The following is a 23,435-nucleotide window of genomic DNA, read 5'->3' on the forward strand; positions in this document are numbered from 1 at the left end:
AATATATAATATAAAAATATAATATAATATAATATAATATAAATATAATATAATATAATATAATATAATATAATATAAATAATATAATATAATATAAATATAATATAATATAATATAATATAAATATAATATAATATAATATAATATAATATAATATAATATAATATAATATAATATAATATAATATAATATAATATAATATAATATAATATAATATAATATAATATAATATAATATAATATAAATATAATATAATATAATAAATAATAATATAATATAATATAATATAATATAATTATAATATAATATAAATATAATATAATATATATATATATAATATAATATAATATAATATAATAATATAATATTAATATAATATAATATATATAATATAATAAATATATATAATAATATAATATAATATAATATAATATAATATAATATAATATAATATAAAAAAAAAAAAAAAAAAAAAAAAAAAAAAAAAAAAAAAAAAAAAAAAAAAAAAAATAAATAATATAATATAATATAATATAATATAATATAATATAATATAATATAATATAATATAATATAATATAATATAATCATAATAATATAATATAATATAATATAATATAATATAATATAATATAATATAATATAATATAATATAAATATAATATAATATAATATAATATATAATATAATATAATATAATATAATATAATATAATATAATATAATATAATATAATATAATATAATATAATATAATATAATATAATATAATATAATATAATATAATATAATATAATATAATATAAATATAATATAATAGCATCAACTCAGGTCTCCCTGCATCTTCCGCCCAGCGTCGGTAGTCATCACTAAAGTAGTGAGCAAATAAAGTTAACTACTGTAAAACGATTAAGATAATTTCAATTTATGAATTTTATTTTGTTAAAATAGAATGAATGAATTTAAATTGACATAATCGCTTTGTCAGTATTTTACTTGGTTCGCTCACTAATTATCATGGTAATAAAACTTATAATACTATAAACAGTAAAACTGAAGTCAAGTATGTATATTTTCAGTTCCCTTCTCGCAGTTTCGATAGATAACTCATTTCTACATCGCAGACATCACAAGCATTAGAACCACCCTGGCACAGATCTTACACACCTTGATCTATTTATACATACCCATACTTATACAACTTTTTATATCATCATAACGCACCCATTAAGCTTGGCAATATCGCAGCCCTCTTGTCAGCATAAAAATAGATATTATAATTAACTGCAGTGCTCAAACAAGTTCCAATATCAACATAAGTTGTTCTCTAACATATACATTATCAAGGTCACAACCTGTTGGAGATCCTACAACGCATTAAAACACGTTAAACTATAAATTAGCCCAGCACTGCCCACATTAGCTATCATACCCCAATGAACAGCTTAGTCAGCACAAGTTAACAACAGGCACATACTTCCATCCCTATTAGCGATAAATTAATATGCACAGATTTCACATTCATCTGGTGAGCTATAGCTGAGTTTAATTCCATTTTCAATAATTTTACACCTGCAACGATCAAAATATTAACCTCCTGATCTAAAAATTTTTATTGACATACGGCAACTTTGCCAGTCTATTACATACCCGCAAATCCATAACCCACATCATAATACTAAAATATATGCATTTTGGGATATCTATGGATTTGCATTATACTAAGTTTTCTATCGATTCAGAATAACTATTTTTTGAAATCCTGCCCGATAGTCAAAGCATAAGCTCATGCTCTCTTTTCATATTTTAGTCTGTTATCTTTTCATCGTCGCCTTTCCAACGCCAGCCTAGGCTTATTAAACATCAAACTACGAAATTTTAAAATTATTCTACCAGTTCAACCCTCTTTTTAACCTATTGATCACGTCAGCATGCTAAAAATAAATTGCTTACATCTGTGCACCGCCATAATGCAAACAACCCTACGGAATCAAGAATCTCACAAATTGAATGCGTATTACGCAGCCACCTGTGATACTCAGCATCTTACGACGCTTGCAAAACATACAAGTAAATAATAATTTCACACTTTGAATTTCCATTCAAAAGCGTCTAAAACTCTAAAAATTAACTAAAAATGCTCAAATTACCTTTTCCTTAAACTCGAATTTCAGCAAATAAAATCCATACAAATTCAAGCACAACTATGAAATTATGGCTACGTGTTTTTGCAAGCTATTGACGAGCAGTTTGTGCATGTGAATTTGACTACTGCGAGTAAGCGGTTAGTTGTGTTATATTCGTTATTAATAATAATTCTTAAGATAATGTAAGTTTTTAGCAATAGAATATTCTGGTTCTTTTAAAGCCATATTCTGCACGCTAATGTTATTGGTAATTGTAGATAAGTTACTACTTAAATAAAATTTTGGGTATGCGGTATAGATAACCTGTAAATAGACTTAAAAACTATTATTTTAACAAATTCTAGAATTTACCTAGTCTGATAAATAGCTTTCTTGGTAATTTGTGATATTGTATACTGTAAAATTTACTTTTAATACTTATCATACTATTATTTGATAAAAATGGTGAAATACATATCAATTAATTCAATAGTAAGTAATTGAGATAAAAATCACATTATAAATGTATAATGTAGTAAAATACTTTAAATATATATGTTTACGAAAAAAATAATAAATAGTATATTGTGTTGCTAAAGTTGCATTTTATACGTATTAAAAAAATCGCTTATTACATATAATATTGAAATAAATATAGTCACAGTAAAATTTTCATTGATACTATTTTAAAATATATATAAAATAAATATAATTAATTTTACATATTACATTACAATTTTAGTTTTTCTAAATAAAATTATTTAGAAGAATACCCTGTTTAAATTTTATACAACAAGGTAAATATAAATTTTAATATACATTATCTGGCCTTTTATCTCATGAATTTTAAGTATACTATATATAAGACAATAATACCTATCTTTATTACTCTATATATTTCCTATAATATAATCATAATTAACTAATAACATTTTTAAAACAGGGCATTTCTAAAATGACGAGTGAACTCGGAATCCTTTACAGTCCTACAGAGAGTAGTCTTCAGAATAAATTTGATCATATTATTATAGGCTCTGGTCTTGGTGGTCTGATCTGTGCTGCTAAGCTTGCCCTTAATGGGAAGAAAGTTATTGTCCTTGAATAGCACTTCCAGGCAGGAGGGTGTGCAACTACCTTCAAACGTGGTAAGGATGTGTATGAAGTGGCTTTGCACGAGATGGATCTTGGAGATAAGAAGACAGATGGAAAACACAGGATATTTAAAGAACTAGGTATTGATAAAAACATAACCTTTGTGTCATCTAACTCAGTCTGGGATATAGCAGATAAAGAGAATCACTATTCTATACCTCATGGTCTAGATAATGCAAGAAATTATCTGATTGAAAAGTTCCCTCATGAAGAGAAGGGTATCAGAAGATACTTCAAAAAAATATACAATACTGCCAGATGTGCTACTACGCTTCCTTATAACATGGGTTACTTCTAGTTCTTTTTCTTCCCCATTGTACACTCTGTCCACTTCACCTGGCCAATGATCAGAAAACATACTATAGGTTAATGGTTGGATTTTTATATTACTGATGAAAAGCTCAAAAATGTAATTAACACAAACATTGTTTACTACTCCGACAATCCTTACAATATGAATCTAATCTATCACGCCATTCCTTAGTGTTGCTATTACCAGAAAGCTGTTTAGATTTAAGGCGGCTCAGGAACCCTCTCAAATTACCTGGTTTCAGTGATCCGCGAACATGGCGGCGAAGTGCGTCTCATGGCTGATGTAACTAAGATAATTCTTCAGGACGAACATGCTAAGAAACCAATTTGTACTGGCGTGAGCTACTTCGATAGAAAAACCAAAACTTAGGTAAACGTAAACCTGGCTAAGATTTCCAAATCCAACAAGATTGTTTGTAATTGTGCTCCAGATCTAGTTTTTGGCAGAATGATACCGAAGCTTAAAAATACTTTTGATGAGAGGTCTAAACGTAAGGCGCCAGCAGTATCTTTATTTGTCATTTACTTCGTATGCAATGCTGATCTTAATACGCTTTTCCCCAATAATGCGTACTCTACTTTCTTCTCTAATGACCTGTCACGCCCACTCTCTGACCTTAACCTAGTGGCGTATGAAAAGATAGAAGAACGTTCATTTGTATTTGTAGATCACTCAAAAGTCGATTCCAGGTTAACCGCATCAGGCAGAACTTTCTGTAATATTACTACCGCAGCCTATATTCAGGAGTGGAAGGATCTTACCCCAGATGCATATAAGCTGAAGAAATAGGAAGTTGCTGATATTTACATCAATAGGCTAGAGGAATACTACCCTGGCATAAAGGCTGTGATTGATCATATAGAGGTTGGTACTCCTAACACAATGCGTAGATACACAAGAAGTGAATCTGGATCACTATATGGATACAATCCTGACGAATTTGGTTCTCAACACAGAATGAAGAATTTCCATCCCATGTACAAAAACTTGTGCTTTTCATCTGCGTGGAGCTTCCCAGGCGGTGGATTTACTGGAGCTATTATTTGTGGTGATATGACGGCAACCAAGATCTTGGATCAGCATATTTTGCTGAAGAAGATTATATTTACGGTTTTCTGTGCGCTAGTAATAGCAGCAGTCTGTACAACCTTAATTGAAATTCCTAGAATAATTGAGGCAGTGAAATGACAGGTAATATTATGATTTATTATTTATCCATTTAAAATACAGCAAAAACGATAAAATATAATTTACTCATTTACTTTTTATAACTTTTGATTAGGTGCTCATTGATCAGATAACTATTAACAGTTAACCCTGTATGTTTACTACAGCAGATATTAAAATCAAGAGAACCTATCTAAAACAATAGATATTGTAGTTTATAGGTTATGATCTATTAGTGATGTTTTTTCTATGGTGTTGAATCATATAAGTGCTTGATGCACATTAATAAATGTTTCTCTGAGCTTTGCTATTGAATTATTTTTCCACGCAAAGATCCCATGATATTGCCTATGTATTATTACTACTTAAAATATATGCGTCTCAGAATATTTAGATTGCTCCGAAGTACTTTTAAGCTTAAAATTTTGAGTATATTTTACATATAATTAGAGTATTTATTCTATATTAAAGTAAGATATGCTTCATTAAATTAATATAAACATAACGTGTCGATCTTGTCCACTCAAATATCGTCTGCTTATTTGTTAGGTATATATGGCATTTACATTATTTTACCATTCATACAATTTTGATCTGATATTTTATATAATAATTATATATTCCTTTTTATAAGATTATATTCGAATTATTGTTCAGTTTTTTTCATCCCAAGTAGTATAAATATCCTAATGCATGCTAATTGAAATGCAAATATCACTATTTGTAGATAATTCTGTCTATGATATCTCAGACAACGCACTTTATATCTTACTTGATTAGATTAGTAGTTAGCCACCATCAGTAAATAAATATATACTAATTTTATGTTAGAAAAGGACAGTTATTTCAGTGTTCGCAACGCGAATGATGATATATAGTTTTTTTAATTAATAATGAGATACACTTGTGTTTGATAATAGTAGCTTACTAGTGGAATTATATTTCATCACTTGATACCAACTAATAAGATCTATTAGATATATGTTACTAATATTAAAACGTATGATGTGACATATTCATATGCCCATAACACAACAGAATATGATAAATATTTATTATTTGAATTGATTCTTTAACTTGATCCATAATTTGAATTTGATACCTTAATAGATAATAACAAACTACTAAATTTATAAAAAATTATAGATTTCTAAATACTCATTTATAATCATATCATTACCTTTGATGAAACTAACTAGAGAATTAGGTTAACCTTTAACTATTATTATGTACCCTTAGTTGTTTAAGTATTTGGCCAATGAATTATAAGAAATATGTAATCTAGCTTCCATATGATTTCTGATTCACAATGACAGTACGAAATTCATAATTTTGTAATGGTTCGGTTAGCTTATATACGGTTAGGCTGACAAATAAAATCACCTTGATTAACTTTAATTTTTTAACTTTTATATAAGTAGCTTTATACACTTTAGTTTAACATTATTTTGTATTAAATATGAGTTATAAAATAGATATAAATTTAAAATATAGTAGAAATAAGGAAATAATGTGCAAAACCGTTTTTGATAAATATTTTTATAAGAATTGATCATATTAACTTATACTATAATAATTATTGTTTACTAAAATTTATATTTTGTATTACTTTTTTTCTTCTAATGGAATATAGTTTAGACATAATATATTTTATTAAGTAATAATGATAACTTATTTTAACTAATTAATATTATAAAATATTGATGCTGACTTATTTGGCCTCACTTACATAGAATACCCACTCCAAAGTATACTTAAAATATATAAATAATTAAATATCCAAATAGTTACTTACAACAATCTACATAAAATTTAATTGATATTACTAAATAAACCTATTTTTCTATTATTATAGATTCACTCAAAAGCGCAATATTATTGGAATTCAATATATCTAATTTTAATACACTCTATTGGTAGTTATCTCTGGTTACAAATATTAAATACATTTGTTATAAAAATATATAATATTATATATAAATATATAATCTTCTAATTCATAAATAACAACAAATGATTATGTTGGGATACTTTGTTTTAAATTGCATTATCATCGTAATTATGAATTAATTACTAGCAAATTAATTGTTCGGATGTCTTCACTGGGATTATCTATTGATATTCCAAATTTTGGAGAAGATTTAGTAGACGAGAAGGTAATTCTTTTTCTTTCTTTAGATGATTTAAATTCTCTCTAAATTGCAAAATTAAATTATTTTCTTTATATATATAAGTTAGAAGGTTAATTTCTAACCTCTAAATGTATAGTAAATAATTTTAGAATAAACAAATTTGAGTAAAATAATCTAAATTTATTTACAATTATATCCTCATATAGAACTTTATTGTACTAGAATTGGTCTTAATTTATATATTTCAGAATAAACGTTGGAATAATTCTTTTAAAAAGTAATTCGTCACACCGAAACAATAATATATTTAGTCAGAAAACCGGTAGTATAAAAAGATATAGAATAACTAGCTTTCAAACCTTTAGTTTGTGACTATGATGATGTCGATTTAATTGTATATAATAACTAGCTAGCAGTAATAGCAAAAATAGTTGTCATCTAGTAGTCAATCTTACATGAAAACACACACAAAATGGCATTAATATTTGCAACAAGCGCGTTTATGCTTATGAAGGCTTATTCTTAAAATAGTATATTCCATCAACGATTTCTTGAACATGCTGTTTATTTTCAGAATGTTTAAGATATATATGATAATAAAATAGATTAAAAAGAATATTATCTTCTTTATCAATAAAATTATTTTTAATTACCTCTTCATTTTTATTACTCTTTTATTAAGAATAATCATAATCCAGGTTAATTATTATTTATGTTCAAATAACTTTTTCATATATCAATTGCATTTAAACCAGAGTACATTACTATTTTATCGAGCTTCAGAAAATTGAAGAATGGTGTTATGGCTTAAAGTCAAAATTCTGGGAAAACAGTGACAATGCTAACATTATATTACTATTTTAAGATTTTATATATCTCGAAATTAAGTACTACAAATCCAGTTTATATTGACATCAAAGATTTAACTATAAACATTTATACAAAATATTTAAACAAAATTCCAACTAATTTTAATACTTTAGATTTATAAGTAAAAGAATTTATCAAAGCAGATCACTAATTGCATTTTAATATGAAAACATATCAATAATCATTAATAAATTGTATTAATAAAATATACTGTGATAATATAGAATAAATTGATAATACTACTATGTTAAATTTCTTATAAAACCTTTTTGATATTAATTAAGATTTTAGTTAATTATAGTTATTTGATTCTACATAATGGATTTCAAATCCGGATATTAGTAAGTTTTCTACAATTCCTATATTAAATTATGATATCTACTTACTAATTGATGAATCATTAACCGAAGCGTAATAAGTATATTATTAATTTATATTACAAATTTCAAAGTTTTCATAGTGTTTATATTAAAAAAAAATATTGGAAATAAACTAAACTTAATAGAATAAAGAAAGTACTATAAATAAATCTATCATTAAATGAATTTCTAGCCTTTACAGTCATGATTTTTTAGATTTGTGCCGTTCTTTATTAAATTACAGTCGTGAAAATTCATAATTAGTTAGTTCATCAATTTTCTTGGATTAAAAAGAAAAATCAGATATGAAATACTCATAGAATTATTATTTAAATGTATAATTAGATATTAGTAGAAATAGCACTTGTATAAAAACTTATGACAATAATTAATAAGATTAAGAGAAGTCATACGAAAACTTTGAAGTTTTAGATTTTGGTTCATATTTTATATAATCCCTATTTTGTGCTTCCCCAATATGCTTTAGACTTACTTCAAAAAAAAACAATTGAGTAGTTTAATTTACATTTTTAAAGTAAAAAAGATTATGAACATTTATTATACACACTTTGCTTAGAACTTTATAATCCTATGGCCATATAAACATATATCATAAGAAATTTAACTGATTAATTTAATAATAATTTAGATTTATGCCAATATAGTTATTGATAATATTTAACTAATTTTTTTTTAAAATTGATTAAATAAGTTAATCTTAAACATAAACAAAATGTTTTTCCATTTATGCTAGTACTGATTTATCTTTAATTAATAGCACTCGATTTCATAAATTTTATAATACATCTATTGGGAATTATAACCATTATATACATTTTTAGCTCATGGGTTAGATATAATTTCTTCCATCTTAATTAAAAAAAGAGTATTATACTGAATCTTCTATTTTTAAAAATGATTTTTCTGACAATACTGTAGAATAGTAAATCGAAGAAGCTTGAAATCTTTTCGATATTCCTCTCTTTTTCTTTATTATATAACAAGAACTTACTTTAAATCTATAATTTATTACACCTTTTATCACACCTGCTTTATATTTCAGAGTTAAAAACAAATTAGAACGTTATAATAATGTATCATAATTTACTATTAATCTTTCTAAATATAGTAATACAAAGATAGAATCCTTATCATTATATTTACTTTTAAATTTGGAAAATACACTAAATGGGTTAAAACTTGTTAAAACTAAAGAAACATATTAATATTGTATCAATAATGTGAAAGTAAAAGCTTAATTTCCAGAAAATCCGAAATATGGTTAAAATTAAATTTTTATTGCTGTCACATCATCTTTAGTTAATTAAAGAATTGTAAATTTAGGAACATAACTTATTTTTAAACAATTTTGTTAATATATTAGAACTTCAGAACAGTATGATATTGAATAGTTTCTTAATTATATACAAGTATAGTTTTCTAAATAATAGTTGACCGAAATAATATACATGTTATAATTTATTTTCTACTTAACAGAAGAAGAAAGTTTTTTTAACAAAATTTAAAAGATTATTATCTTATTATTTGACTATTTGATATTAAGTATATAAACAAAGCCATCAAATTTTTAAGGAGTTTAGAAAAAAAACATTTACTGCTGAGTTATTGATTAATTTAATTAATCAATAATTCAAATTAATGACTCTTCAAACTATTTTATTGATGATGATTAATAAATAAACGCCGAAATCTAGGAATAATTGAATTTTTAGTAAAGTGAAATAGATTTTGAAAGAAAATTTAACGAATTAAATAATACAAAAAATATAAAGTTAAAATAATAAATTAATCAATAACGTGTTTTCTATTAAATTAGATAAAATATCTTTAAAGATGTTATAATTCGCTGTTAATACCTTTTAGTTAACTAAGTCTCGAATAAGATATTATTTATAACTATATTTGATGTTAATTCTATTAATATACTGTTACATAGAAAAGGATCAGTTCCAGATTTTATATTTTTTTGATAGAGATAGTTCTACAAAAGAGTTCATAAACCAATTATATATTTCGCAGACTCTGGGTTACATGATAATAAAAAAATTCTTGATAAAACTTATTAAAACTATCCTATTATTGAACTAAAAACTCTCAATATAACAAATTAACATTTTACAATCACATGGGAAAATAAATATAGCAATATTGAGAGAATAGAACATTTACAAAATACCGAAAAATTAGAAATTTATGGTTACAATTTCTACTACCAATAGGAAGTAATTGTTACCATTCATTTCGATTGCAATAAAGAAACAATTATTTTTAGTAGAGAATAATTTTAACCAACTATTAAAGTGACGTCTAATAATAAGATTGATTATAAGGTAAGTATAAAGTTTTAATAAATCAAAGAATAAGTTCTTTGTTCATGGAAACTGAAAGATATTATACTTATATGACTTTTTAAAATTTATATTTATGGATGAAGAATTAAATCTAAGAACTGACATAAAAATTAGAAACATAACTTATTAATACGTATTAATGATATGTATAATTAATACCAAGTGATTACAAGGATATATTATATCCAAGATATCAATTTTTTTATAACCTTGATCTAATCGGATAAAATTAGCTAAGATAAAATAAAAATTATTCTAAATACTATTAAAATTTTACAAAACAGTCATAAAATATAATAATTATTATATAGTAATTTATATAAATAATTATAATATTCTTTTAATAACTAGTTGATATATTTCTTAAATTTTGACATACTCGTCTTTATCATCGTATAATAAATAAAATAACCTATAACATCATTTAGAAAGTAAAATTTGAATTCAATTAATCTGTATATTCATACATAACAAATCAAGTGCAGTATATTCTCTAATTACGTACTATCAAATAAAACTGAAATCTGTTTAATTGAAACACATTTTATCACTCATCTTGTTTATCATAAGTGTACAATTATAAAAATTAATGTCCTTAATTTATTATTAAAAGTAGAACATTTAGAATTCATGAACTGTCAAAAATCATAACTCATTTCCAAATTATAATTACCTTCTTGGATTTAAATACATTAATATCAAGTATAACGATATCATACAACTCTATCAATATAGAAGTAACGAATCCCTAACATATAGAAGTTCTCGTATCAGCACACCCTGTAACTCCAAATTAATTTTTCTATTTTTAATAATGCTCATAGTGATAAAGATAATATATTGAATTTATTACGACTTATTAATTTTAGAGATAAAGGACGGAGCTATAGTAATTCTAAAAATTAATTCCTTATTAGAAATACATATAAATAGTTAGTAACGATGATTTATTAGGAATCTTATTAGCAATGGGATATTTAACATCTATCAAATATAATCCTTTATCACTTTACAAGTTGTATGCACTTAAATATCAATATCTAAAAACGAATGTTATAGCAATGATTAATAACTACAAATCCTCAGAAATGATATAATATTAGGAAATTGAAAGTTAATAGAAAATTTTAAATATTCATTTCAATTTCTATCTCTTTAATTACGATTTACAATTCATTCTTCTCATATCCTTCTCGAACTTTTCAGCATATTTTAAGTTCATCTTTAGTTTTTCAATCATAAACTCAATTTGCTATTTAATAATGGTATAATTTTCAAATAATTACATATTTGCAGTTGTTACAATCTATTCGACGATATGTTCTGATTATAAATTATTAATGTAAATTATATTTATAAACACTAAAAATGTTAAGCAGCATTATTGATTTCGATTTTAATTTTTCAATTTAGAATAATGAATAATATACTAATTAATATTTATAGTCTTTAGATTGATTATTTGAGAATTTGAATCACATCTTTTAACTTAAATACGAATTATCGATCGTCCATAGTTTTAATACCTATATTCTCTGCTATAAATGTAATTATAAAATAGCAAATTAAATATTTCAGTTTATTTTAACTTAAACTGTAAAAACATCACTCATTGGTAAATAATAAAAATAACATTCATAGTTTATATACCTCAAAATGAAGTATAAGGAGACCTTATACTTCTCTCAATATAATAGCAACTAAACATTCACAGATTATATTTCTGGCCCAGAATTTAAAATATACTCTAAAGTGAGATTTTAGTTTTTAAAGTGATCATAAAAAGTATAATGAGACATGCTAAGATATATGTTACTGCCAATTAGAGCAATTGAAAATAAAAGGAATCTGAATATTATATAACTATTTACGTTTACCATACAATATAATTTTTAATTACCAAAATTATCTCTCAAATATATTCATGAAAGTTGGATGATCTGAATTATGTTAATAAAAGCCGTATTAAAATACATATTAAAAATATTTTTTAAAATTCTGCATTTTGATGGTCAAATAACTGTGTAGTAGTATATGAAACAATATGAAAAAGATTTTAATGATGACAAAATACAAATTATAATTTCTATTAAAAGTTATTAATGCTAATCTGAAATAGATTTCAGCTTTAAACTCATATACTTTTGATTTATATAATTAAATTTTAACAAATTAATATGGACTAAAATTAGCAAATCTAATGATTTTGAAACTACACACATAATTATGGGTCACGAAAATTAACTATAAATAGATAATCACTATCGCAAAATACAGTGATATACATATTTTAATTTTTGAAAAAGTTTCAATATTTTATAATTCGCGTTGCAAACCATAAGGTAATCAGCCTTTTCTGAAACCATTAAATCCTGACTTATACTTTTATAAATGATGCCTTACTACTAATCGTATTTTTGCAAACATGTTTATAAATAAAAATACGTTTTTGGTAACTAAAATCAAGTTCATAATTCTAAAAATTATTACAATTACAGCTAAGATAATATTAATCCTTCGTCACTACAAAAATCAAAACAATTCATTTTTAATAAATAATATAATCTATAAAGTGTATTATTAATGTATTATATAAATATTACTAATTATCATATTTTATTAAACTTTAGTGATAAGCGTATACCGTTATAAATAATAAATGATAATTATTTTAGGCTGTTTTACTAAAAGCCTTTTGATTCCAGTGGTGGATATAATGTCGTTCCTGAGGTTTCCTAGAATATGTTTTACACATATTTTTGATTAGAATTCAGCGAATAGTATATTCATTCAAATTTTAAATAATTGAATTGAGGTTATATTTTAACTACAAGCAAAAGATGGATTTGCAAATAACAAAGAAAGATTAATTATTGAAGCTGATCTTATAAGCAAAATTAATTCAGCTAAGTTTTCTAGATATTTAAATACATTTTATATAAAATCAAATTAATACGATGAAACAATAGGCATTGTAACATCCAAAAGTTTAATATTGTAACCATTAAATCGATATATATTTGTTTGGAAAAGTATGACAAATAGAACTAATTAATTATCATTTAATATTTTAAATTAAATTGATAGTAAAAGGATCACATCTCAGGAAGAAGCTTAATAGAATCAATTTATATTTTTTGTAGATTCTTGTTAAAGTGATTAATACTTATAATTAAAGTTATTTTGTTATTCAATTAAATATATGGACTATAATATCCAATCAGATGAAATTAAATTTTTGAAATTAAAAAATTGAAATAATGAGCTATGGTTATTTTGGACTTATGGGTTCAGCATGAGCAGGCAAAACGTAATCAATAAATAAAATAAATTAAGCATATTAGATTAAAGTAAACTATCAAAGTATAATTTAGATGATGCTCATTTAAGTAATGGAGCTATAACTCATACGTTCTTCTTAAGTCCAACTATCGATTGTGATTAAACTTATTAGAAATCAAAAAGCAAAGACAATAGAATTAATATACCATTTGTTGATTCGAATGGAAGGACTTCAAAATAAAAGTTATTAATGTTATGTTAAGAATTATAGAAAATGAAAACTATTATAAATCTATCATTTATAATACAAGAATAAATATGATCTCCTTTAAAAGATAAAGAAATTAAAAAATGGAGATCAAAAACTATTCTTTCAAGTTTTTAAAAACATACTTTCACAATTCGAGTGGCTAAAGCAATAGTATTAAGAATGTTTAGTTTTATAGAAAGATTGTTTTGATGATGATGTTGATTAGTATACGTAGTTGCTGTATGAATAAATTGGATTGCGTTATAATAAATATTAGATACGAATATAAAAATAGTTTTATTATTAGATGACATGAGTGGAAGTTCAGTATTTCAAACTACAACTGAATCTGATTTCTATAAACTAATTATTTAAAGAATATATCTTGGAATTTGGGGGACCATTTCATGTTTGCATTCTATTAAGAAATTGTATGGATCTTTTAGATAGTTGTTTACAACTTTCTTGTTAATGAACGGTCTCAAGGAAGAACATATAAAAGATATCTTTAAGGATATTGGAAGGATAACAAGTTAAGAATTCGAATCAAAATAGTTTATTGAATTGTATAGTAAAACTATTGGTTATTTTGAAAATTATAATTCTAAACATTTATTCAATTAATTTTTAGAGCAATACAATTATGTATATAATAATTAGTTACTATCTTTAGATTAAAAAATGATAAGTTTATCTGTAAAATGATAAAAAATAGAAATAATAAAATTTCATTCAGGTATTATAGATTAAATATAAGTAATTTACTATTAGCTTAGTTAAAATAACTAAGTAACTTGGTAAACAGCTCTATCTTTTTATAGTAAAGATTGTATCTCTTATATTTCCCATTTAGAGAATTGATTATTATTTCTTAGCTCTTGTATTCTAGTTTCAATTTGAGATTATGAAAACTAAAAGTCTAAACGCTCTGTCAGCTTAGAAATAGCTATAGACTGACCAAATTAAATCAGTAGTTAAGCATACTCGTTTATTAGTTATACATCTTGCTTTTTTGTGAAATCTGAAATCTGATATGTATCAGATAGAGAAAATGAGCTTAGCTGGTTAATTTATTATAGTTAATCTTCATTTTTTATACTTTCTGGTTTTTATTATATTATCTAATTAGTAATTGAGGCCGGTATAGAATCATTATTTCCAGTAATCTAGTAATCTCTTAATATATTTAACTCTTAATTAAGCTGCTATTAAAGAGGTTTGGTATTAACATTCTAGCTTACAAATATGCTATGAAAAACTTTAAGTTAATCACCAGAACTGATCTCTTTGTAATGAGTCTCCAATAAATTTATCAAATAATTAGATAGTTCCTATAATAATAAATCTCCTTTATACCCAAGAATTTTTTCTATGCTAACAAAAGATTCAATACATATTGGAATAAAAATTTTTTCTTCTAATTTTGCATTCTGGCCAACTATGAATTAAAGCACGATGCAAATAATTTCTACTGCTTCTTATTTTAAAACTAAAGGCCCAAATATTATGCGTTCTACAAAATAAATCAGTTAATCGACGATCTTTCCATTGTATAGCAAACTTAAAAATATCTAATCTCTAGTCGAATCTACTTCAAATATATCTTCTTCTTCATCTTATGAAATCTCGTCAATGATACGATCTATTTTGTCACTTTATTTCTTCATTCCCTCTTTTAATTGATATACCTAATCATCAAAACTCTAATAGAGTAAACATATAGTTTATATCATTTCCAAATACTATTAAGTGCAAAACATCTCGCATTAAGAAATTATTTAAAATTACTGTAAAAATTTCGGGATGAACTAAAAAATACAATGAGAACTGCAAATTAATTCAATATTATTGTTAATCAAATTTTATATTTTAAGATTAAAATCAGATATTGTTTAAATTTCATTCTACAGGTTTTAAAGTTGATTTTATACTATTTCTAGACTGATTTACATTGGGTTATTATTGTTTTTTGAGTATGTTAACATATTTTCCTACATTTTTAATATTTATATTTTGCTTTAAAGTTTTGTTTTTAATTTTCCTGAATATCCTTTTAATACGTATGTAAGTTTAGCAAATACATTCAAAAACTACAGTGCTTTTACCAAAAAATGTTGATATTCATATTTCTACTGTTAAAACTCTCCTTGAATGTTCGTGAGCATTTCAAGAAATTACATGATTTCTCGATACGCAGTATAAAAAGTTTAAAACAACTAATCAAATTTAAAGTCAATTTAATTAATAATAGTTATATTTTCAGTGATTTAATTCATGAAAAATATAACGACTGTGATGAAACTAAAAGTCAGTGAAGTAGAAATCAGTTTTTGGCCTTGGGTGTCGTAATCTCTCGAACAACTAGCTATCGACTAAAAACGATATTAGAATAATTAGCAACAGAAATTTGAAATATCTTAGAGTTAGTTTGAGATTAAATTCATATAAAGTATTATATTTTAGTTGCAAAATACATTTTAGCTGTTAATAGAAAATGGCGCATTTGAAAGAAAATTAAATGTGCATTTCACCGATGCTGATTCAATTTTAGTAGAAGGTTGCTTCTTTTATATTTTATCTACAGTATCTAATTATATATTAGAGATAAATTTATCGTCTGTATTAATTCTAAGCTGATTTTTAAACTTCAACCTATATGCATTATGAAAACGTAAATCTTTTTAGTTTACTTATGATGGTAATAGAGTTGAATATTTAGAAAATTTATACTCGTTTTGAAATATTGTATTATCGTGTTAGATATTCTTAGGTTAGACTTTTTAAATTTTAATAAGCTTATCATTCAAAGTAAATGAGAATTTTTTAATAGGCGTATAATTAAGTATATCATTTAATACATCGTTAATTCCTTTAATGTTATATTACAAGCTGGTTGACATTTGAACTAGAGAAGAAATAATAATAATCATAAAATTATTGATAATAAATCCTTTTTATGTTAAATACAACAAAATTTCAATAATATCTATAAACTAACATTCGTCTATTATGTAATTCAAAAATAATTTAAGCTATAAAATATCTAGCTATGACGACAATATATTTTATAAAAACTATAGATAGATATTGAGCTTAGATTATTCCTCCTTTTGTTCTATCATAAGTTACGTTATTTTTTCAGATATTTCAGATATTCTGATCTTTGTTTTTATTAATAGTGAGTCAATATTTTTATCTACTTATTATATTTCATATTATATTTCTGACGAAGAAGTTAATACACATGATATTTCGCTGCTATTATCCTTGAATATCGGTTCAATATCATCAGGAATATCATCTTCATTCCCTTATATTGATTCAGGTAGTTCTACCATACCTTATTTTTTCAAATCTTTGAGATTTTGTAGCTCTAAATTTAAAGTCTGAAGCTATGATAAACAAATTTATTTTTATTCTAAAGTTATATTAATTTCTTCAATCAACGCAATGAAATAAAGACATAATTTTTATCCTGAGAGTTTCGATACAGCTTGCCTAAATATAATCTTTTACTCGTTCTTTGAGGAAAATTTTAATGAAATAAGTTAACTGCTTTACTCTAGAAGATTCGACAGCAGCTCATAAACCTAAACATTATCTTACTATAATAGATCTTCTGTAATTTTAAACTATGAATATTTTTAGGGGGCTAAAGGATCAGTATATGACGCTTATATTAATCCTTATATTGTATCGTTAATAGCCTCATTTCTAGTTTCTAGTGCATGAGAAAATGCCTTTATAGCTTTGTCCATTTATCAACATTATTTATATTATACATAATAGAATTTTATATGTTACGAATATGAAGATACTTGCAAATATGATTAAGTCAGAACCTGTGTAGATCCAATTAAAATTAGACATAAATACAACTTATTAACGATTATAGTCTTAAAATCATCACGAAATACTTTTTGGATTAAAGAACCTTCTTACTATGTATTTCAAAGGGTTAGACGTCTCTTTCTTGATTCCATAATTACCAAAGTTATCAATTTACTAAGATTATTAGATTAAATCACTGATATTTGCTATTATTGCAGAGTTAAAATTCGAATTTCAGGCAATTTCAGAAATGATAATTAACACATTATGGAATGATTTGAAGGCTGAAAACACTTACCTACAATAATTGGGCGTTAAATATCTACTCACACTTGGAGCAGATGTAACATTAATCACCAGCATGCCGTAAAATCATATTATTTAAAATTTATTTTACTTGCAAAATTTATAATATGCATATAATAATTCCTAGTACTAAGTATTGTGTATTTAAAATTCTATTTTAATGTCAAATCTAACAAAAAATTGTAATTATCACTAACTTAACTTCTATATTGAGCATTTTGACTAAATACCACAACATGCTTAATTTAATATTTTTGAAATTATTTTGGTATCTAATTTCCAAGTTAGCTACCCAATTTAGTTTCAAAATTTTATAGATTTACTAGAGAGAAGAATTTCTAGTCTAAGCTTATCAAGTTTAATTAGTATTATAACATTAATTTATAATTTTAAATTGTAGAGTAATAATTTAATAATATAAATTTATAATACATTATTTTTATTTAGTTTAAATTAATATTAGTCTATTTAGGTTATAGCTTTAAACAGTATGTTGTCTCTGGTTAAATATTATCCACTATGTACAGTCAGCAGCTAAATGTAGATTATTTTAAGTTAATCAGATAGTTTTTAGATAATTCGACCGAAATTAAGCATATTTTCAAAGATATAGTAGTTTTTAAACATAGAAAGCCAGGAAATACTGTTTTATAGGTATTACAGTTATTTGCGTTATACATCTACTCTGACTGGTGTGTAAGTATAATTAGTTACAGCCATGGTTTATGATAATATGGGGGACTTATTAGCATCTCTACTGACATGGTATCAAAATGATATCTAATAGTATGACAATTAATATTTTTAACTATTTTGGATCTACTTTACGCTTTCTATTTAGGATAATAAATTTGAATATGAAACCATTTTAATATTAAAATTAATAGGGAAAATTTTAATTTAAGGATAATAAGTACTAAAAAATAATAATGTTAGCAATTTGTGTTTATTAGGTTTTATTTAAGTTTACTTTTTAAAAATATATGGCCAATATTTTATATTATAAAATTAAGTAGAACATGAGTATAAAAATTAGTGCATCAATAGTATAGTATTATTATTATCATATCTGATAGATTTAATGCCATAATTTGCGTTTTAATTATTACATATGATTAATAAAGATGATAGATAATCTTAATATTCGCAACATGCTATGAAAATTATTCTATTAAAAATTCAAAAAGAGCAATAGAGTTATATCAATAAGTATATTGAATTATACAGCAAATTTGAATATAATTTCATTTTAGAGGATTTATAATTATCATTAATTTAATTTATTAGTTAATTTAAATTGTCGAGCGATTTCTCTTCGAAAATTTCTATGTTAAATCTGGAGGAAAGCATCAATATAAGCTATATTTCTAATAGAATTTATAATGTAACATTAAATTATCATAATAAAATAATTTTGACTTAATCTTTACCAAATAACACAATACCACCTGTATATGAATCGTTAAAAACAATTATTCATCCAGAATAAACTAACCAGGAATTAAATAATTTTTTTAAAGATAATACAGAAAGTGAAAGTTATGAATACTACTCTGAAAGTGAAAATTGATCATTAATCATTCTGCTGTAACAACAGCTTTCTTCAATACTTCTAAAAACTATTAAAGTGAAACATCGTCAGTCGCAATTGATTCTCCAGAATTTGTATTCTGGCTTTTATTTGTAGAGCTAGGATTAACACGAGCAAGAAGAATACGTGCTTGACTGCTTCCCTAATCAGCCTCATCGTACCTTGGTGAAGGGAATCTGTACTATAAAATTTGGTCTACCTCTTCCTTAAATGAGTTTAAAAGGTCGTTTACGTTAGCATATTCAGGTTTTAAATGATATCCTGCCTGTCTCCAGGCAGCAACCGATTGACCACTCCATACTAACACGTTGAAAAAGCTATCAAATATTAGAATTCTGTCCGGATGGCACTCTGATGCATCCAAAAATACAGGTTCGCCGTCCAAGCAATTAACTGAATATGCAATCAAAACAGGTTATATCATTGAAAGCATTTATTGCACGTTCTACCTTAAAAGTTGGAAGTGCTTCATTGCAGTTTCATCAGGGCTCTATCCGAACAAATTTATAAGTTCAGAACGCCTGAAATGATACAGAAATTAAGGGAAAAATTCATAATTTGGTTAAAATCTAACGGATCCAACGTCATTTGGCACGAACTGTGCAAATTACTTGGAAAGTCTTATACAAGCTCTATCAATAGAACGCACAGCCTCCTCAGTCGAGGATGTCTGGGTGAGCTTCAACACAGCCATTCTTGATAGGATACAAGCAGCAGCTTCTTAGTCGAATCCTGCCGATATAGCAGCAAAATTCTCATTGTAATCAGACTTGAAAGCAAACGAAACCACACGCAGGACTCTTTTCCCCTCTACACTTGTAAATTCAGTTCGGAGCTGTATAAACCGATTCTAAAGCTGCACCTCGCGGGCCTAGTCAGCTAGGTCGAAAAATATAGCCAGTGTGAGATCCGAATCCAGAGAATTGACTTTCCATTTATCGGTTAGGCCTTCTCCAATTTCTTGACTTGAAACTGACGACGTTGACTGTTTGAGTGATGCACATGGCCCTATAATACCATTTATACGAATCTAGTTTGATACAGAAATAGTTAGGGACCCAGAACCTGCTTGAACGAATTCTGTTGCGCTTTCACTAAGAGAGTCTATGAAAAGACGCCAAGATTTTGTGAAAGCCTGATAATTAAAAGACTCAGAAATAACGATAGAACCTGAAGTTTTTTTGCATAAATCAACAGATTCAAAAATACCAATTTGGTCAACCGAGCAACCGAAAATATGAACTGCTGAATTTGAGGCAACTGCTCTTTCGGTAAGTTTTTCGTAATATTTTTGGCAGTCTTTTACATGCTTAGCCGGCTCATTTTTGAGCTGAATATCAGGCCAATGACGTAAATGCTGTGTAATATCTGAATCAACTATTTAACCTGGGCCAGCTGTGCAAGGTCCTGAGCTGAAAAGGGCTAGCTTGCCGATGGGAAGTTTATGCTGTTGAACTAGTGAATGATGAAGCGAATACAGAATACTTACACCAATACTCGTTGCCAGGCCTGTGCAGCGTAGTTGTCTGTGCTTTTACTAAATAGTCCATGGGTCGATTGTAAGATCTTCAATAGTTTACACGAAACTATCTCTACAATATGAAAGTGGTAAAACAAACCTCTAGGCAGGGTTTTTAAGGCTTAAAAACTGTTCAATTTAAATTGGTGATAAATCTACTGTTCCTCTGAAGACGACTCTTCTTGGACAGATTTCATAATGGACTTCGTGAACGTTAACCATTGTTCCAAATGTTACTAATGCTACTTTGAAGTCGTCTTAAAGGAGATCAGCCGCCATTTGAACGGATTGTTTTTATTTTTCGAGCTCGTCTTCGGTACAACTCAGATCAATACAGAATACAATAACTTTCGACTCTGAAGTGCTACTAATTTCATATTCAATGCAGCGATACTGGGAGTGCAATTCTGCTGGTTTTTTATCGCTAGATATTCCTGCGTAGGAAGAAGGTAGGGTCTAGTTTGTGCTACAAAATACACATTAGTATTGTTTTGTGTTAAAATCTACTGGTGTGTACGGGTTGAGTACCGCAGTGCACTTTGTACAGCGAACAGGAGGGTATTTAAAGCGTTAGCTACACTACTTTAATGGTGTGTAAAGAACTGAAAGAGGTACAGTAGCACGCATATTTTCATGTTTAAGATGAGGCCAAATATTCCAAGGAGCACGAATGCCAGTTTAGTCTTCGTTCGATAGGAATATATCTGCAGAGGACATTGGTGGAGTGTTTAGATAAAAGACATATTATATGTATTATATACATACATATTTATTTTTACTTATTAACCTCTAAATTAATGTCTATGCAAGAGTTAGCGTAACAAATTTTAAAAGCGCCATCCATGTTGACTGAAGATAATAAAAAAGACGAATCATTAGCATAGGCCATCATACAATTAAAACCTCAAGAAACCATTCTCTATTCTGTAATATCTCAGTTTAACTCAGTACCTTTATTGTTGCAAATATAGTCTTCATTATCAAAAGCATTATAAGAATCGGTGTAGATTTAAATTTTAGAACTTACAACAGATCCTCACTATTTAAAATCTGCTGAAGCTTTACTTAAAGAAATTCAAGTACCAGCAAAGCTTGTTCGTGCTTAAATTGCATACCTTAATCTTCTTTTTATTAATGACCATATTATTAAGGCGTAGTCTATTGCATAATCTGTTCGTGCATCTGCAACCCAGCTTACCCCATTGGTTCAGTCAAAACTTGATTTAATATCTGCTAAAATTTCAGCAGCGGCTGGTGATTATTTTCAAGCTGCTGGATACTTCCAAGAAGCTTTAAATCTTTAGAATTGTGTTTTAGAGCTACTCCTTACAAAGCTACTTTCTGGGTCTTATCATGAGTTAGAGAAAATTGCTTCCGAGCACCTGACTGATAAAACTAAGCTCTGTATTGAATTAAGTGGAATTCTATAGTCTAAAAATAATGGTTTTCTAAGTTAAATAGAAAATATTTCCAATTAAATTGATCATGTTTTATCAGAGAAATTATTAGAAATAGAAATTTAGAAATATGTGAAAAAAGCACTCAAATTTTATGAAAAAGTGTAAATATCTCATATCAGTGAGATTAGTGGAGTAAGATAGGATAGGATTGCTGACATGATACAAAAAATGATACTTAATGATGATTTAGAGTTCGCTGTTGATGGAAGAAGTGGGGTATTGCATAGATAAGTTAAATCTGTAGAAGAAAGCGTTAATGTGCTGAGAAAGGGTGTCGAAGTTGTCAGTGCTCTTAATAAATGGATGTGATCTTGATTTTATTATTTCTTTTAAAATTATTATTTCATCCTAGCTATATACTTGTGTTAATATTTTTTTTAATCATCAAGTTAAAATACGGCAATAAATAAATTTTTTCTAAATACAGTATAAGTATTATATTTCGTAATCAGTTTCCTATCTATAACTATTAACATATTTATATAAACTGTTAATATTTGATTAAAAATTAAAAAAATAATTATAATTCTATACTTATCCTTGCCTCAATAAATAAATTCTGATATGTTTTAACCTAATTTTCATGTATGCCTTAATAATCTCTTAAAAATTATGCAGAAGTAAATATTTCTATCAAATAATATGTATAATCTTTTCATATTTTCATCATATTAAAATAATATGAAATAGTTTTAAATTTACTATAA

At 25.6% G+C, this 23,435-nt stretch overlaps 6 protein-coding genes across 6 annotated transcripts; 4 read left to right on the forward strand and 2 right to left on the reverse strand. All coding sequences in view use genetic code 6, as the record gives it.

Moving 5' to 3' along the window:
* Nucleotides 1–3,079: 3,079 nt before the first annotated feature.
* Nucleotides 3,080–4,777, forward strand: SS50377_23416 (All-trans-retinol 13,14-reductase; the record flags this gene model as incomplete). Its single annotated transcript, XM_067907281.1, has 1 exon — nt 3,080–4,777. One exon carries the CDS (start codon nt 3,080–3,082, stop codon nt 4,775–4,777), a length of 1,698 nt encoding a protein of 565 aa, XP_067764255.1.
* Nucleotides 4,778–13,784: 9,007 nt separating this feature from the next.
* SS50377_23417 (uncharacterized protein) lies at nt 13,785–14,093 on the forward strand (the record flags this gene model as incomplete). The annotated part of the gene is made up of 1 exon (XM_067907282.1): nt 13,785–14,093. The coding sequence occupies one exon, from the start codon at nt 13,785–13,787 to the stop codon at nt 14,091–14,093; it is 309 nt and encodes a 102-aa protein (XP_067764256.1).
* Nucleotides 14,094–14,333: 240 nt separating this feature from the next.
* On the forward strand, nt 14,334–14,726 carry SS50377_23418 (uncharacterized protein; the record flags this gene model as incomplete). The annotated part of the gene is made up of 1 exon (XM_067907283.1): nt 14,334–14,726. One exon carries the CDS (start codon nt 14,334–14,336, stop codon nt 14,724–14,726), a length of 393 nt encoding a protein of 130 aa, XP_067764257.1.
* A 23-nt stretch (nt 14,727–14,749) lies between these two features.
* On the reverse strand, nt 14,750–17,779 carry SS50377_23419 (uncharacterized protein; the record flags this gene model as incomplete). The annotated part of the gene is made up of 1 exon (XM_067907284.1): nt 14,750–17,779. One exon carries the CDS (start codon nt 17,777–17,779, stop codon nt 14,750–14,752), a length of 3,030 nt encoding a protein of 1,009 aa, XP_067764258.1.
* Nucleotides 17,780–19,735: 1,956 nt separating this feature from the next.
* Nucleotides 19,736–21,985, reverse strand: SS50377_23420 (Sec23; the record flags this gene model as incomplete). The annotated part of the gene is made up of 1 exon (XM_067907285.1): nt 19,736–21,985. One exon carries the CDS (start codon nt 21,983–21,985, stop codon nt 19,736–19,738), a length of 2,250 nt encoding a protein of 749 aa, XP_067764259.1.
* Nucleotides 21,986–22,065: 80 nt separating this feature from the next.
* On the forward strand, nt 22,066–23,037 carry SS50377_23421 (uncharacterized protein; the record flags this gene model as incomplete). Its single annotated transcript, XM_067907286.1, has 1 exon — nt 22,066–23,037. The coding sequence occupies one exon, from the start codon at nt 22,066–22,068 to the stop codon at nt 23,035–23,037; it is 972 nt and encodes a 323-aa protein (XP_067764260.1).
* Nucleotides 23,038–23,435: the final 398 nt, after the last annotated feature.

Source organism: Spironucleus salmonicida, chromosome 4, assembly GCF_000497125.1.
Source record: "Spironucleus salmonicida strain ATCC 50377 chromosome 4, whole genome shotgun sequence".
Taxonomy (NCBI): Eukaryota; Fornicata; order Diplomonadida; family Hexamitidae; genus Spironucleus; species Spironucleus salmonicida.